The 16,843-nt window shown below is 37.7% G+C and overlaps 2 protein-coding genes and 1 non-coding gene across 4 annotated transcripts; 1 reads left to right on the top strand and 2 right to left on the bottom strand.

Annotated features, from left to right (window-relative positions):
• Positions 1-482: 482 nt before the first annotated feature.
• On the bottom strand, positions 483-7,822 carry ankrd16 (ankyrin repeat domain 16). Of its 2 annotated transcripts, XM_015010698.2 has the most exons (7): positions 7,023-7,821; positions 5,248-5,468; positions 4,767-4,809; positions 4,267-4,375; positions 2,230-2,391; positions 1,093-1,171; positions 483-980 (listed from the first exon to the last, which is right to left on the bottom strand). In XM_015010698.2, exons 1-7 carry the CDS (start codon positions 7,358-7,360, stop codon positions 805-807), a joined length of 1,128 nt encoding a protein of 375 aa, XP_014866184.2. In that variant the 5' UTR covers positions 7,361-7,821; the 3' UTR covers positions 483-804. The 2 variants fall into 2 exon arrangements, with proteins under 2 accessions (XP_014866184.2, XP_087859494.1); XM_088003368.1 differs by lacking the exon at positions 2,230-2,391 and having other exon boundaries at positions 7,023-7,822.
• Positions 6,845-6,932, bottom strand: trnay-gua (transfer RNA tyrosine (anticodon GUA)). The gene is given in 2 exon segments: positions 6,845-6,880; positions 6,896-6,932. It is a non-coding gene; the product is annotated as a tRNA-Tyr (tRNA).
• Positions 7,823-8,083: 261 nt separating the features above from the next.
• Positions 8,084-16,576, top strand: glt8d2 (glycosyltransferase 8 domain containing 2). Its single transcript, XM_015010684.2, has 10 exons — positions 8,084-8,257; positions 10,344-10,387; positions 11,969-12,055; positions 12,778-12,976; positions 13,065-13,182; positions 13,293-13,377; positions 14,051-14,163; positions 14,333-14,499; positions 15,355-15,467; positions 15,662-16,576. Exons 2-10 carry the CDS (start codon positions 10,369-10,371, stop codon positions 15,841-15,843), a joined length of 1,083 nt encoding a protein of 360 aa, XP_014866170.1. The 5' UTR covers positions 8,084-8,257; positions 10,344-10,368; the 3' UTR covers positions 15,844-16,576.
• The last annotated feature ends 267 nt before the right edge of the window (positions 16,577-16,843 follow it).

The following is a 16,843-nucleotide window of genomic DNA, read 5'->3' as shown; positions in this document are numbered from 1 at the left end:
TATATCTTCATATATATTGAAAATTATTCAATCTGTATTATGTTTAAAATTATTTAAATATAACCTCAAGTGTGGAAAACACAACATCAGTTGTTGGCAGGCACTGTTACGCCACCTCATTTGCTTTTGCCGCAACTCTTTAAATTAGCATGTTATTATTTAGCACTTAGCATGTTTGTTGTTCCATATAACAAAACATTTTGAAAAAGTATGGGTTGCTTGGATTGTTTGCCAGGAGGATGGAGTAAGTCTCTACTGAAGCACAATATAGATTAAGTTGCATTGATATGAGTCTTGATGAGCAATATATCCTAGTTTTTGACCAAACCAGATATGTTCAGTCATGATGTACATCACTGGAGAAAACTAAACAGCAAATCAGCACAAAATCCTCAAACGAACCAATAGCCATGAACCTGTTTAAATTCATTAACGTGATGTGACAAAGTGTGAAATGTGTATGAAAACCTTTACTCAGTGAATGAATTTTTTTTTTTTAAAGATTTATTGAACAGATTTTTACAAAAAGTCTACACAGCCATCTGGCAGGAAAAAAACCTCTCATAACAAACCTCCAAATAAATATTTTTATCTCATATTTCCACTTTCCAAGGAACGGCATGAGCAAAATAGAAGGTCATGATATTGTCAAGATGCTGTCAGATAAGGGAGCGTGCTGAGACACAACCTGATGTCACAGCATCTGCTCATATTTATAGTGAATTCCTCTAAACTCTCTCATAATAGCTTCTGCCTCTGAAATGTCAAAGCTTCAAAGTGACAATGAAAAATGTGCGTTTGTTTTCATGACGATCCTGTGTGTGTTTCTGGCATGTCACGCTCAAACATTCGCAGTACATTCTGCTTCTTGGCCAGCTGCTGGGCTGTTGCACCGGATCCGTCCTCAGAGTCCTGCAGTCCGAGTAGCAGCAGTGTCCAGACTGCTTCTGCATGCTGCCCAATGCAGGCCATGTGGAGAGCTCAGAGAGGGAGGACAAATGAAGAGCACATGGAGTAAAAGTTCTTGTTCTTTGCAAAGTTATATTTATCCAGCTGCAAATAAGAATACATGCTGTCTGACACACTGCTTACCGGTGCGTCCTTTTTTGTCCCGAGCATGAAGATCTGCTCCAAGTTCCACTAACGTTTTAATTATGGCAGTGTGGCCCTCCTGAAAAACACACAGCCTTATTAGTCTCAGATTGCTGCCAAAAAGCTTTTTATAAAGGCTTTTGAAACAATTTTAAATATTTCTTTAAGTCACAGTTTTTAGAGGGATTCTGTTGAGCGGCTGAAGTAGTCAGTAACTTCCCTGCTGCACATGTGTTCCCTAGTATATTTATTTCTTTTCTAGAGGCAGGATACTATGGTTGATTAAACAACTTTAATTTCACAAGCCCAAAAACAATATTTTATGCACAAACTCTTTGACCAGAATAATAAATGATAATATTCATAGAGATCTGTGGCTCTTTTAAAAGAAGAAAAGTTTGTCTGTGATACAGAACAATTATTCTCTAATGTCAAACATGCAACATCTTAAACTGTAACTGTCTGTCATAGGACAGTTTATAAGTTTTTTCACAAATGATCTGTTTAGTATAGAAACATGTATAGAATATATGAATTGTAACACCTGTGTGAGTGTGATTCCTGTATTAGCTGTTGGTTTCTGCAGCACATCTCATTCCCCTTCATGAGTTTAGTTCTGACAAATCACAATTGGTAGAAATTGCTTTATGCCAGGAAAAGCCTGATTGGCTTGATTTAGAAGTGAGCTATAAAACTTCTTCAACAGGATGTCTGGAGATATAAAACCATGTGGTGAGGATGTTTACATTTGCAATGTACCTACATTTAAACTTTGTTTTTTCTTAAAGTTCACTGTTAACTTTCCTCAGTACAAATCAAATGTAGTGAGAGGGAACAGGTTTGAATGGTTTGAAAGCCTCTTGCCAGACTCGTCTTTAAATGGAGTCTCCATCTGCAGTCACACAGAGCAATACAACGGCTCAGTGAGGAAGTAGGAAACCAACTGTGGTCAGCCAGTGAACAAAACAATGACTCAAACCCAAGTCACAGCAGTGACGCTGAAGCAGAAGTGAACATGCTAACTACACATGCTCCCAGCTCATCTGTTCTACAAACATTCACTCTTTCTGTAAGTTCCTACTCAAGTCCTAAAGTGCAAATGTGCAAGAACCTCAAACTGATAGCTGCTGCTCTAACCTTTGCAGCATAATGCAGCGCAGTGAGTTGGATGTCAGTGGCTCTCTGGTTTACGTCCACAACCAGGTCCAGCACCAGAAAACGGAGCGCCTCCTCCTGGCCAGTGACAGCCACCTGGTGCACCGGCTGAGCCCCGAGAACATCAGCTGCCACTGGAGACGCCTGCCAAACAATCACAGATACTGCTGTGGAAATATATTCTGATTTATAATACGCTCCTCTAGGACACCAGTCACATAAAGAAGTGTGATTTTTATCACTAAAGTGCATACATATTTTCGGTTGTATCTTCAGCTGTTGATAAACTGTTTAGCTGAAGTTAAATTATGGATGGAAGAAAACTTTCTTCACCTCAATGAAAGCAAAACTCAAGTTCTATTATTTGGTCAAAAACTTCAGACTACAAATCCAGATCAGATTCTTGGTTCCTTGGCTCGGTCTTGTCAGACCTCTGCTAGGAATCTTGGTTTCACTTTTGACAGCTCTTTAAAACTAGATAAACAAGTTAGTTCTGTCGTTAAATCGAGTTTTTACCACCTTCGGCTTTTAGCAAAAGTTAAATCTTATTTCTGTTTTAAGGACTTTGAGGGACTCATCCATGTCTTCATAACAACTCTTTATATAGAGGGATGGATAAATCGCAGATTCAGCGACTTCAAATGATCCAGAACGCAGCAGCATGGCTTCTCACAGGAACCAGGAAGCATGACCATATAAGGCCAACTCTGGCATCTTTACACTGGCTGCCTGTCTTTTATCGAATAGATTTTAAGATTCTTTTGTTAATTTATAAAGTTTTAAATGGGTTAGCCCCCCTTATCTTCAGGACCTTTTAAAATTCCGGTCTGTGTCCAGAACTTTATGGTCAAATAATCAGTTATTACTGACAGTTCCTCGGACTCGACTTAAGAGGAAAGGAGATCGAGCTTTTTCTGTTGCTGCTCCTGTTTTATGGAATAACTTACCTTTCCAGATTAGATCTGCCCACAGCCTGGATCATTTTAAATCACTTCTTAAAACTCATTTTTACTCTTTGGCATTTAATTGATGTATTGTTTTGTGCTCTGTTTTGTCATTTGTGTTATCGTTCTTGTACAGCACTTTGGTGCAGTTTTATACCTGTTTTAAAGTGCTATATAAATAAATTTGACATTGACATTGATAATTTTTTCAGTTTTTCGTTAAAAAAAACAGAGCAGAAAACGGTAAAACTAAAAATCCCAATGGTTTTAAATATTATTAGTTGGAATTTATCTTGACGACGGTAAATCAAAATTCTTATTTTGACAAGAAATTTATCTCAATAAATGATAAGCAAATATAATAAATGTATGATTTGATTTGAGTTCTAGATATGAAGTCCTTTAAGCTTCACACTCTGTAGTGGGTTTGAGATTCTTATTTTGAAATAAGACAGAAAATAGTGTTTGAGTTGTTGACCAGTTTTATGACGGCGTTGTCTAATAAAGACTGGGTTGTTACATTGAACTGAATAAGGGGTGTATCCTGTAACACTGAGGTGTGTTACCCTTCAATGCCTCTGATAGAACAATGAATGGCTGACAGTCCAATGTGTGTTAAAGTCACTAATGGATTCTTGTCAATTGATCAGAGCCACAGCAGAACTCCACATGTGTGTTCCCCTTTAAGAATTGCTCCAGATGTCTTAAGAAAATTCATGTCAAAATATTCACTGTGCCATTCTTATTCTAAACAGTAAATGTTGCTGCAGATTAAATCGGCCTGCATTCAACAATTGGTCATATTTGGAAAAGAGAACTACACCAACTTTAACCTTCTAGGACGAACTTTCAGGAGGTTTTTTTTTAGTGTATGCAACTTTTTGTAATAAATGTTCCCTCTGTGTTTTCATCCAACCATACATGTGATAGTAAAAACAAACAGACTCTACGTTCCTTGATGAGCATCACTCTACTTAGGTATGAAAAACATGGGGATGTGCATGACTGACTGAAACATCAGTCTTGGAGTGGCGAATCAATGCAGAATTCTGCATCCTTCAACACTTGGCTCCACCTGGTGTTTCTCTATGAGCAGCCTGGCCACAGGGAGGTGTCCGTTCCTGACAGCATCCATGAACGGCGTGATTCCGCAGCTGTCAGCGCTGTCTGGGGCATAGCCACATCTGGAAGAGACGCAGCAGAGCTGAACATCAGTCAGAGCAGGTCAGTGTCTGGCTGCTATAAGATCCCAGGTTGTTACACATTTTGACCCTTTTGATCCCATGACACAAAGTTGATCTAAAATGCATTCCCACATTATGGTGCATCCACTACGATGCTTCACAGTGGGGATGAAGCCTTCAGGGTGATGTGGAGTGCTAACTGTCTGCCAGAGAGGAGAAAAGGTTCAGTTCTGGTCTCCTGCAGAGCATCTACTGCTACATGTTTGTTGACTTGTCTTGCAGTGATTGTGTCATGAATACTGTAGGAAGATTCTGACTTTGCACAGTATGGAACCTTCCAATGCTTCACGTGATTTAGAAGATAAACCATACGGTTACATTTCCCCCTTACCTCTCCAGCAGCATGCTAACCACCTCCTCACAGCCGTGCATAGCTAGAGGAAGAGCAGAGAAGATGTTAGTAGTCTGCTATATCGCGATACTGCAGACTAGTAAAAACAAACAGACTCAGTCTTAGAGGGGCAGTATTATGTGTGTTGCAGGCAGTTTATAGCATAATCAAGTAACTATGTTAATTTCTGTTCTCCTGTTCTTTGTGATGACTTTCTGAAACGCCGCACTCAAGAAGTCATCACAACATGTCTCCTCTATAAACTTCTTAATAACGTTTTTACCACTGTTAAACTGAGAAGTAGCTCCTATAATGAGCTCAGCAGATGTGCAGTTCCACCAGGTGTTTGCTAATTGCTGCTGGCTAGTTTAAAGGAGCTGAGAGGGGAAGACGTGGGGCACACGAGAGAATAACATTATAACAAGTCGATTTTACATAATACTGCCCCTTTAATAAATTTGCAGACAGAAACATGTGCCACCTGCAGTGTGCAGCGGTGTTCTGCCCGTCGTGCTCTCGCTCCTCCAAACGTCTGGTGCAGCTCGAAGCAGCAGCTCCACGACCTGAGGGTCACCTTCCCTGCAGGCGATGTGGAAGGAGTTCCAGCCATCCTTGTTTCTCAGCGTGGGGTCTGCACCGTGGGACAGCAGCTTCCTTATCACCTCCAGGTTCTTTCTTGTGCACGCCATCATGAGGGGAGTCCTGTGAGAGAGAAAAGAAAGCTGATATCATCGAAGTAAAGCAAGCAACTAACAGTCAGAAAACATGACTACAGGCTGACACAGCAATCATTTTCATTGTTTTACGATGTAATTGTTGTAATATTTGTAATACTGGAGTGTGGGATGTGAGACACAACAGGGAAAAATCAAGTTATGTAAAATTATTGTTCCAATTATTGTTCCAATTATTGTTGGAACAATAATTGGCGCACTCATTACTGTGGCGCACTCATTACTTTTATAAATTACTTTTATAAATTTAGAGCACACTTAGAAAGTCCAGAGAAAACTTATACTTATCTAGCATTCCAGAAATCCAGAGGATACTTTCTTAGATTAGCAACCCAGAACAGGGACTAGAGCTTCGAACCCAGAAAAACTACCTTAGCAACTACTTTTTAGACTCCTGTTCTCCCAACCCAGAAAAAGAATTAGACCAGAGGATACTTACTTATACTTATCTACCAACCCTGAATAGGAGAATCTAGTTTATTTACTTGGATCAACATTATTAGCTTTTTCTTCTTTTGCTTTTTCTTTTGGTTTGTTATTTTGTTTGTATTTCCTTTTAATTCCTTTAAAGTACTTTGTATTGCCTTGTTGCTGAAAATGTGCTATAAAAATAAAATTACCTTTACCTTTATATTAAAAAAAATTCTACATCATAAAGGCTCCGGGTTCAAAAGTCTGCTGCATCTTTCTCTGTGGATGTTCTCCTTATGCATTCATTGGTTTTCTCTGAGTGCCCTGGATAAAAACACATATTCCTTTTTTTGACCTTCCTAAGCTGCCCTTACATTCCCTCACATGCTGACTCCATTTAACCTTTTCTCCATTTACAACTACAAACTGCAATGTCCCATTGGGATTTTTTGTGACAGACTAACAAAGATTAGTGAGCTACTATGAATTGGAAGGTAAATGATACATGGTCTTCAAATATTTATTTTACAAATAAATGTCTTAAAGCAAAAGTGAGCTATATTTGAAATACCCTGCCTTGACCTTAAATAAAATCCACTTTAGTTGTGTGTGATTTATAACTAGCTAAAACTAGTCTGAAAACTACAATAAACAGATGTATAAATGACAAAAATGCAACTAAACCTAAAATGATTTTTATTACATGGTTATCGTCTACAATGATTCTTTGAATAATCTGAATTAATATAAGTTACAACAACTACAATGTCTAAAACAATTAGTTATCTATTTTTACAGTTCAAGGTTTTTAATAAAGGTGTAAATGTAAAATATGAGTCACTATTCACTTTATCTATTATAAAATATATACAGATACATCCGTGATAAAATCAAAGCTGAACAAATGTCTACTGAAATGAAACAAAAAGCGGTTCCTTCGAGCCGGATTCGAACCAGCGACCTAAGGATTTCAGCGTCGTGCCTCTACAGTCCTCCGCTCTACCAACTGAGCTATCGAAGGGAACTGCGGAACCTCTCTCAACATTGAGCTTTTCCGGCAACTGGAGTTCTACGTCATTGGCGTTTATAATGATTTTCATTTGCCTCTTACCAGTCTGCCCTCTTCAAGCTGTCCACGTTAGCTCCTTCCTGGAGCAAGAAGCCGACACACTCCTCATGGCCCATGGAGGCAGCCTCATGCAGCGGTCTCTTGTAGTCGTTATTGAACACTTCCACGTCTGCGCCAAGCTGCTTTATTAGGAACTCTATAACGTCCAAGTGTCCGTGTCTCGCTGCGTAGTGCAGCAAAGTGTCTCCTGAGCGTCCAAAGTGTTTGCCGCTGACAGAAGCCGTAGCTTCAGCGCTCCATGATGCGATGTGTTTCTGCAGACAGATCAACCTTCCCTCCTGAGTTAGCTTCGCAAGCAGTTTTAAACCACCTTCATCCATGCTTATTTATAAGACAAAATTAACTAAACTCCGGGGATACAGACATGTTGGGAGAAGTATTTTCTTAGAAGGGCTTTCTCCAAGGCTGTAAAATCAGATGGCCAAGCATAGATATTTACGGAGATTGTCTATATCCAGCAATGTTTATATTATCAAATTTTCCGCTAACTCTTTCTAACTTCATTTGAACTAAGCGTTCAATGTGAATAAGTGAAAACTTACGTTACAGCACATAATACCTTACTTTAGAATATGGTTACAGAACTAGAAGACATCAAAGCTATTTCTTTGTAATAACTTCTAGCATTTCAGACTAGCACTTTAATGTAAATGTTACAAATTATTGCAAATATATAACAAATTAAACAGCTCATCAACAGTTGAAAAATAAAACAACCTTTGGAGTAAAATGTACAAACAGAACCGTCTGACGCGAGGATCGGGCTACGCATTTATTGTCCTTTAAACTAGAACGAAACACCAAGAATTATGGGAAATGTAGTTTTAAAGTGTAAAATATTGTTCTCCGCTCACTGATTAAAAAAAGTTTTTTTTAAATCAGTTATTTATTTCAAAAATATAGGAAACAGTCTAATTTAAATATCCTATTTAGAAAGCACAGCTTTGTTTGCGGATTTTTACTCCTTCTCTATCAATGTGGCTGAGGTGGAACACTCTGCTGGCAACACGAAGCAGAAAGCCGTTATCCAGCCTTCTCTGGAGCAGACAGCCGTTAGATAAAGTCGCTGGTGAACAAGACGAGTTAGACGGAGAGAAGAGGAAGATGAATAATAAAGAAGTTTAAGAAAAAAGAATAAAGGAATACATTTCTCCTTGATTTGTTTTACAACATGAACTGTGTAATCCAGGGATGAGAGTGTCAACGTCTCTTTTATGGTGAGTAGATTATTTCAGAAAGATTATTCAAAATGCTTACGATTTGTCTAACACACAATGACTAACACAATATCTTGCAAAAGTATTCATATTCCCTATACTTATTCACATTATAAGTTACATCCACAAACTTTAGTGTCTTTTGTTGGGATTTAGTGTCAAGAACACAAAACAGTGCAGAATCATGAAGTGGAAAGGAAAATTATATTGTGTATTTTTTTCTTTTTCACATTAAAATGTGAAAAATACTGTGTGCATTTGCATTCAGCCCCTTGAGTCAGTTCTTTATGGAGCTACCTTTCACTGCACCACATTTGCACATTCAGAGACTGAAACATTTGCCCATTCTTCCTTGCAAAAAAGCTCGATTGGATGAAAGGTGTCCTTTAACAGCAAGTTAAGTTAATTCTCATTGAGATTTAAGTCTGGATTTCGACAAATGGACATGCTTCCCTGTGGCATGATTATTTTTCTATAACATAGAAAGTGCTGCTGGAACTTCTGTGTTTTCATCAGTTGTGACACATGGCTGCTCACACTGAACCAGGTTCTGGTTCTGCTGGAGGTTTCCTCCTGTTAACTGGGAGTTTCCTTTTCTCAGTCACTTCAAGCTTGTCCAGGAGGACTGAATGCTGCCAGTCACTGATTGGATGGAATCTTCTGGATTTCCTTTGACAGAAAACTTTTTAACCAACTAGAACAGAAAACTGAGCTTGACTCCATTCTTTGACACCAGGATCAATTGGAATAAATATATTTGACTTGGAATCTTCATGATTCAATTGAATGAACTTTTGTTGTTGTTGTGAATTGGCACTATATATGTACGCTGAACTGAATTTAAGTTAAATTAAAATTAAAGGTTTTCCACACATAACATTTTGCAGATAGGACAAAGATGTCAATTTTAGTTTCAGCTGATCCATAGCACCACATAAAACACAAATGAAATCTGCTTGTGATTGTAACACAGCGAAATAGGAGAAAGTTTAAGAATATAAGAACACTTGTGGAAGTCTCTGTGATTTGTAATGTGATCCAGAAAGATTTGAATTCATTACAATGGAGCGGTGCATGCAGTAGAATACACGCAGCATGACTTGCTCAAAAGTAAAGAACATCCTGTTTTTATTTGGGTTTATCCAGTCTGCATGTTCCTGCGGCTTCTGCAGCAAGTCTATGACCCAGCAAATATTAATCTGGTTAAAAAAAGGGAAAAATAGAAGAATATGGGTGGATGAATGATGTGGATGAAAGATGAGTGCACTGTAACTCATAATGTCCAGAGTGGATTTCTAATTGTTCAAATCTAGAACAGAAATGATGTAGGAAGTAGCTCTGCTTTCTGGAAAAAGTGTGTCTGCAGCCAAATACTTCCAGATGTGTGGAGGTTTTCCAAACAGTGACAAACAAAACTGAAGCAAATGTGCTGTGTGAAGTGAACATGTTTAATTTCAGCTGACATCAGGCTGAGTCATGAAAACGCTCTTCAAAGTTAAAGCAGACAGAGGAGGAAGAAGCAGGCCTGTACGTTTACCTTTGTTTGTTTCATAAACTCACATTATTGTCAGAGTTCCTGTGAAGGATCCTAACCCATCATTCAGCAACATCAGTGGGGGAAGAAAGGCTTTAAATTCATAGAAATTTGTGTTTGTTTAGTCCACCAGTGGAATAAGTTTGACTTTATAGAGGTAGAATGCAAACAGAGTTTTTTCTTTAAGCCTGGCACCAGGAAGGAAGGGAGCCGTGGAAAACAAAATCAGCCACATGTGTTGGGCGGTTTCTTGGCCATGAATTTCCTGCAGGTCACATCACAGGAGCAGTTTGTCTGAGCCAGAGGGTGATGCTAGGACTGGCTGGATGTGTTGTCCTGAACTTCAATAACCTGTTCATTGTTCCTTTCACATGTTTTTTTTTCATGCAGTATTTGTTTTTGGAGAGCTTTACCTCCAGTGATATCCAGTCCCTGCCAATCAAAACACTGCAACTGGATTCACTTTTACAGCAATCCCAATAAAATCCACACTGACAAAGTGTCAATATAACTGACAATCTTTCTTTCTCTTTTATTTCGTGTGTTTTGCAGATACTACTTGGAGGAATTATGAAATATGCCTCTCCTGAAAAAAAGTAAGTGCTAAGTGAGATCCAATCAATGCTGTAGAGGAAACAATTACACATGACAATGTCTAGTTTGCCATACATGTGCACATAGTTTTTAAAGTGGAAGTTTATCAGAACCAGCTGTTGCCAGTGACAGACTCTTAAGTTTTCCTCCAGGGGAAGGGAGCAGGAACTGTGTGAGCAGTGATGAAGTAACCAGATGATACAAGTCTGTACTGAATTATGTTTTCTGAGTTTATTCACATAGAGAACAGCCAACTGGATCGCACAAACATCTGAGAGCTGTTCCAAAAAAGTAATCAGGATCAGCACCAAACATTCATTCTGCTCATGTCTTTTCTAAGATTTGTTTCGACCAAGTGCATCATGGTGCTTGTTAGCAAACTGTGAGGCAGCATAAATCACATGCCTCCAGCTCAGCAGTAGTGAAATCCTGCCAACTTTCCATGTGGACACAAAAAGATGTCCACCTACCTTTGACAGGTAAAACAAAACAGAACTTCAAAAGCTCATGGTCTGGTATTTAAAGGGCTTTTTACCATAAATACCTGTCAGCATTTTATGGAAAAGGATTAGGGCCACTTAAACAAAAAAAAAACAAAAAAATTCAGACTTTTTGCTCAACATTCTGACTTCAATCTCAGAATTATGAGGAAAAAAAGTCAGAATAAATTATTTTTTTATTTTTTTATTAGCCCTAATTCTCTTCCAAAGCATTTCATTTCTTTTTGATAGTGACAGTAGATTGTGGAAGCAATGCATAAAGACAAACCACAGTTTCCTGTAAACCAGATGTTATAAAAGGGGGGCACAGAGTTTATTTAAAATATTTTAGGATCCCATTTCTTTCAGTGTGTCTGGAAAGTATGATCCAGGGAACAAGAGATTTTGCCAGAGGTGTTTTCTATTCTGAAAGCATTCTGACAGAATCGTTCATCTGAAGAGGCCAGAAGTGAGGTGGTCTGAGGCAAAATAATGCCAAAATAAACAAACTGACAAAATTTGCACAGAATCTTAAAGATAGGACTGTAAATAACCTGTTTAGGTTTATCAGCAAAATGAGTTGATTTGGTGGTGAGTGTAAGCAGAGCAGTTCAAGTATGTCAGTCTTACATTTTGTATTAAACCAAAGCAGGAGAACAGTGGTGGATTTAAAGTAGCTTCTTCTGTTATCCAGATGTGTTGCTGGTGACGAGTGAGAAATACAACCTTCAGCTTCTTCAGGGTTTCATCACTTGTGTTCAGTGTCACTACGACTTTTCAATGTCTGGATTTGAAATGGCACAACAAAAAGCTGCAGATATTTTTTCTGTGGTTTATTTAAATATAAGAGCAACTGAACTGGAACTGAATTTCCAATTAAATCAAATAATTGAGATAAAATATAATAGGATGACGACTCAGTCTACAATGAAATAAAAGGTATAGCACTTCAAGAATCACTTGTTTTTTTTCTCTTTTTATCTTTGCATTTGACATTTCCTTCCAATTTTTTCAGGTCCCTGAATTGTTTGCCTCTTGTCACAGAATTAAAATTTAGATGTTCTTCCAAGTAAATGTTGACTCTCAGTTTTTTCCATGTGTCAGTCAACCAGGTTCTTATTATGCTGCTGGTGCTGCTGGCATGTTTGCTCCTCCATAGTTCACTGAAATCCTCCACTCAACTAAAAAAAGGTATGGCAGCTCAGATGTCTGATTTTCTGCTCTGAACATTAAAGGGGCAGTATTATGTGTTTTCCAGGCACATAGTTCACAATCAAGCAACTATGTTACCTCCAGTTGTTAGAAAAATTATATATATATATATCTATATATATATATATATATATATATATATATATATATATAGATATATATATATATATCTATATATCTATATATATATATATATATATATATATATATATATATATATATATATATATATATATATATATATATATATTACTTTTAAAGAAATTTGGCATGAAATTGGGCCTCTGCCTCTTTAAGAAACTCCTGCTCTTTCTGAAGCTTCGCCTTCATGAAGTCCTCACATGGCTCCTCTATTAACCCTTTAACAACATTTTTACCAGCGTTGCACTGAGAAGTAGCTTGTATAATAAGCTCAGCAGATGTCCAGTTCCACTTCTTCTAACCCTCAAAGGTGGGGCTAGGTCCACCCAGGTGTTTAGCATAGCTGAGTGGTTACCATGGAGATTAAAGGATTTCTCAAATATGCATAAAAAAAATCAAGGCAACACTCGAGGTGTGTTTTTAATGAGGGAATAACATTATTACATGATGTAAAGCTCAAAAGAGTTGATTTTGCACAAGACTGCCCCTTTAACAATCCCTCTCAGGGTATCCCAACCAAATCTAACTCATCTCCACTTTCCATTCTTGGTGCCTCTCAGCATACAGGCAGAGCCATGGTTTAACAGCAGATCTCCCAGCTGAAGAGGCTGAAACAGATGATGTTGTTCCTGTTATCATCTGTGCCTCCGAGGAGCGTACTGGGGCAACCATGGCAACCATCAACAGCATCATTAGTAACACAGATTCCAATGTTTTCTTCTACATTGTTACTCTGCGTGATGCAGTCAAAATAGCAAGGTTTGTCACTGTCTTCAGCTTTAAATCAAAAATAAAGGGTTCCCTCACACCTTTCAGAATCCAGGTATCACTGTCTGTTTCTCTCAAGGAGGTATATAGAGAAGACCAAGCTGAAAGGCATTCAGTATAAGATTTTAGAATTTAACCCTATGGTTCTAAGAGGAAAGGTGAAGCCAGATTCTTCTCGCCCTGATCTCCTTCATCCAGTAAGTTCTCAATTTTTACTCCTAAACTATGTTGTGAACACATATGCTAATCTACAGTCAGCAAAGCTTCTGTTTCAGACACATGGAATAACCTCAACTGTGTTTTACAGCTTAATTTTGTCAGATTTTACCTACCTCTACTAGGGATCAGCCATAGGAGAGTCATATATGTGGACGACGATGTCATTGTGCAGGGTATGTGTTTAAAAACAGAATCTGGGTAGAGTTTAGATGTTGCTGTCTCACTGTTGATACATTTCACCACTTTAGTATCATATATAATGAGCTACTCAGTCAGACAGACAGATACATACATACATACATACATACATACATACATACATACATACATACATACATACATACATACATACATACATACATACATACATACATACATACATACATACATACATACATACATGCATGTATTCATGAGTGGACAGACGCACGGATAGAAAGATAGATCATTTTTGGTTTTATTTTTACCTCCTCAGATTTTTATGAATTCTTAAAATCTTTTCCAACATCCTGGACTGCCTATTTCAAATAACCTATGGCAATGTCATTTACATTTTTACAACAAAGTGCTGCACTGATTAAGTTTAAATAACTCTTTTGGCAACTGCTAGTTAAATTATTCCCTCCAAAAAATAAAAAATACTTTTGAAAATGTACAAAACAAATTTTTGAAATAGTTGGAAGTAGTTGTCAGTGTTTTGCTGTATGCTTTCATTGGAGAGTCAGTGTTTGTGAAAGTTCTTTATTGAATCAGCAACAATAATAATCTAAATGAAGAACTGCTCTTACGTTATATGATCAGCGATGTACAACTCTGGTTATACCTTCAAATGATTATTATTTCCAGGTGACATTAAGGACCTTTACAATATAAAGCTGAAAGCAGGACATGCTGCTGCTTTTGCCTCTGACTGTGACTTACCCTCCACACATGAGATGGTGCGAAGCATTGGCATGCAGGTGCATTTCTACGGTTTTTAATGAAAGCCACATTACACTGGATTCATTATGTAAATATAAATTTATATGAATTATTCAGTATTATATTTTCTGGGTTGTCGAGTGTAATATAGATGATGGAGTTTATGTTGGTAGCTAAAGTCTGTTGTTTTCTGATCTTGTTCCTCAGACCACCTACATGGGCTTCCTAGACTACAGAAAGCAAGAAGTGAAAGACTTGGCCATCAACCCCAACCACTGCTCCTTCAACCCCGGAGTGTTTGTCGCAGAAATCAAAGAGTGGAAGAAGCAGAAGATCACCAAACAGCTGGAGAGATGGATGGAGGAGAATTTCAGGTGAATGGGAAACATTGTTTCTACAACTGCAAAGTTAATAAAAAATCCAGTCCTACAGTGGAGACATTCTGCTAATCTCCTTTTTATTCTAATGGAATCTCTGGTCCAGCTGAGTTAACCAGAACCCAAACAGAGGATCATCACTGGTCAATACTAACGGGGCTGGAAGGTGCAGGGTGATGGGTTGCATGGTATTGTGAGTGCCGCCAAATTCATCAGAAACTGGGTCAGCCTCCTCTGCTGTTGGAACCACTTGGAGCAGGAGGCATGTAGAGATGAATGAACCTTCATCAGGGCAGAGAGAGTGTCTGCATAGCACAGCATGAGATTAAATAACATTATTATCTGGACAATGCTGTGACATTTGGGTAAACACTGTAATAGTTCATATATGTGGAATACTTATAGCATCTCATAACTGTGATGCTGATGCCACAGAATTATTCCTTGTCAGTCTGGTTGATCTGGAGGTAAAAATATATATGATATAATTTCAGATGTATCCAAAAGGCTTGTTATTTACTTTAAGACATGTAGAATATTCACATTTCATATGGTATACATGTGTTTTTCTTTAGTTCACTGTATCATTTAGGCTTATTATGGATCATTTATAAATACAAAACATATATTTGGCTCTGTTAGACATTACAGAAACATCCAAGTTCTTTTCTTCTGTAAGCACAACCGATCCACTTGGAGTAGAGACAAGTAGAGATGGAGTGAACTGATGAATGGTTGAGGTTTTTTAACACAATGATGGAAACTTCTATCAACAGTTGGTGAGATGCAGCATCTACTTTAGTGCTTCTGTTTGGATATGCCTGATCAGTAACCCATCCCTCTCTCCAACAGGCAGAACATTTACAGCAGTGCTATGGCAGGAGGCGTGGCCACTCCGCCCATGCTTATAGTGTTTCATGACAAATACACAGCGCTGGATCCTCTTTGGCATGTCAGACACCTGGGTAAGATTCTGACTAACCTTTCAAACATGATAATGCCATGAGAAGAGAGAAAAACATGATCAGAAATCCAGACCAAAGCTAGTGAGCAGCAAGTAAGAATATGCAGTTTCATGGAAGGCAGCATTTTAGTGACTAAGAATAGTTTTACACAGGGTACCACCACATCAGACCTGCAGGATTTATTTTGTCTTCAGGCTGGAGCCCCGATGCACGCTATGCAGAGAGCTTCCTGCAGGGGGCACACCTGCTGCACTGGAATGGCCCATTCAAACCATGGAATGACCCAGCCGTCCACTCGGATCTGTGGGAAAGGTGGTTCATACCTGACCCGTCTGGAAGATTCACTTTGACTCGGCCTGGCAGTGGCAGTGACTGATCCACTCATTTCAAAATGTTTGACTTTTAGTCTGCTCCCACTAAAAGGCTTCCTTTGTGTTATAACTAATTGGGCTTCTTTTAACTCCTCCTCTCATTTTTGTGCTTATAAGTTTGTCTTATGTCAAAATGTGAACTTAATATGTGGAATCAGGGCCATACTTGAAAACAATCTCTGAACTATTGTTCCATAAATTATAAATAGTGAATGTAGCTTTTCAGGTGATAAGTTTGAAGTGTTAGGACTTAAGAGTTAAATAAACTCACACAAATAATTCATGGCAGAGAATGCTTTATGCATTTACATCTGTTTGGTTTTATTTAGGAACTCATATTGTATACATATATGCCTTTAAATTAATTATTTTCAACACAATCTTATCAATTCTAGAATGTCTTGAATGTAATTAGTAAGTATATACTAACAGAGTTTAAATAATTAAAGTTGTAAAAGAAACAAAATTCTGGTATTTAAATTTTATGTGATTTTTTTTCATTGAAGTTATGAGAAGTGAAACAGGGAATCGTGTAGAATATTCATATTTCTTGTGGTGTATATACGTTTTTTTTTAGTATTATTTAGGCTTACTAAGGATTATTTACAGATATGAAAAAAACATAGACTTGGCTGAGATAATTAATTATATATCTGAATCAAACATAAATTTGGCTCAAATATAAAATTTTAATTTATTTTTAAAATACCCAATAAAAATCATTCAATTTTTCTTCAACTTTTTGCCCTTTCGCATGTATTTTAATATGATACTGGTGGGTTGCCAAGAGATGCCTGCATAAAAGTTCTTTTTTATTGGTATTATTTATTCTTAACATTTTCTGAGACTGACTTTTGTGCTTCCTTTAGCAGAAAGCATAATCATTACAATTAATGGAAAAACCACTTGAAATTCATGATTCTGGGTGTAATGACTCAAGTTCACATTTATTTTATTTCCTGTCTTCATGGGTGAAGTGTATGCCATCAGGCAAAACTGCCTCGT

The sequence above is a fragment of the Poecilia mexicana genome, unplaced genomic scaffold, assembly GCF_051168715.1.
Source record: "Poecilia mexicana isolate PSO_F unplaced genomic scaffold, ASM5116871v1 scaffold_23, whole genome shotgun sequence".
Taxonomy (NCBI): Eukaryota; Metazoa; Chordata; class Actinopteri; order Cyprinodontiformes; family Poeciliidae; genus Poecilia; species Poecilia mexicana.
This window is presented reverse-complemented; position numbering and strand designations above follow the sequence as displayed.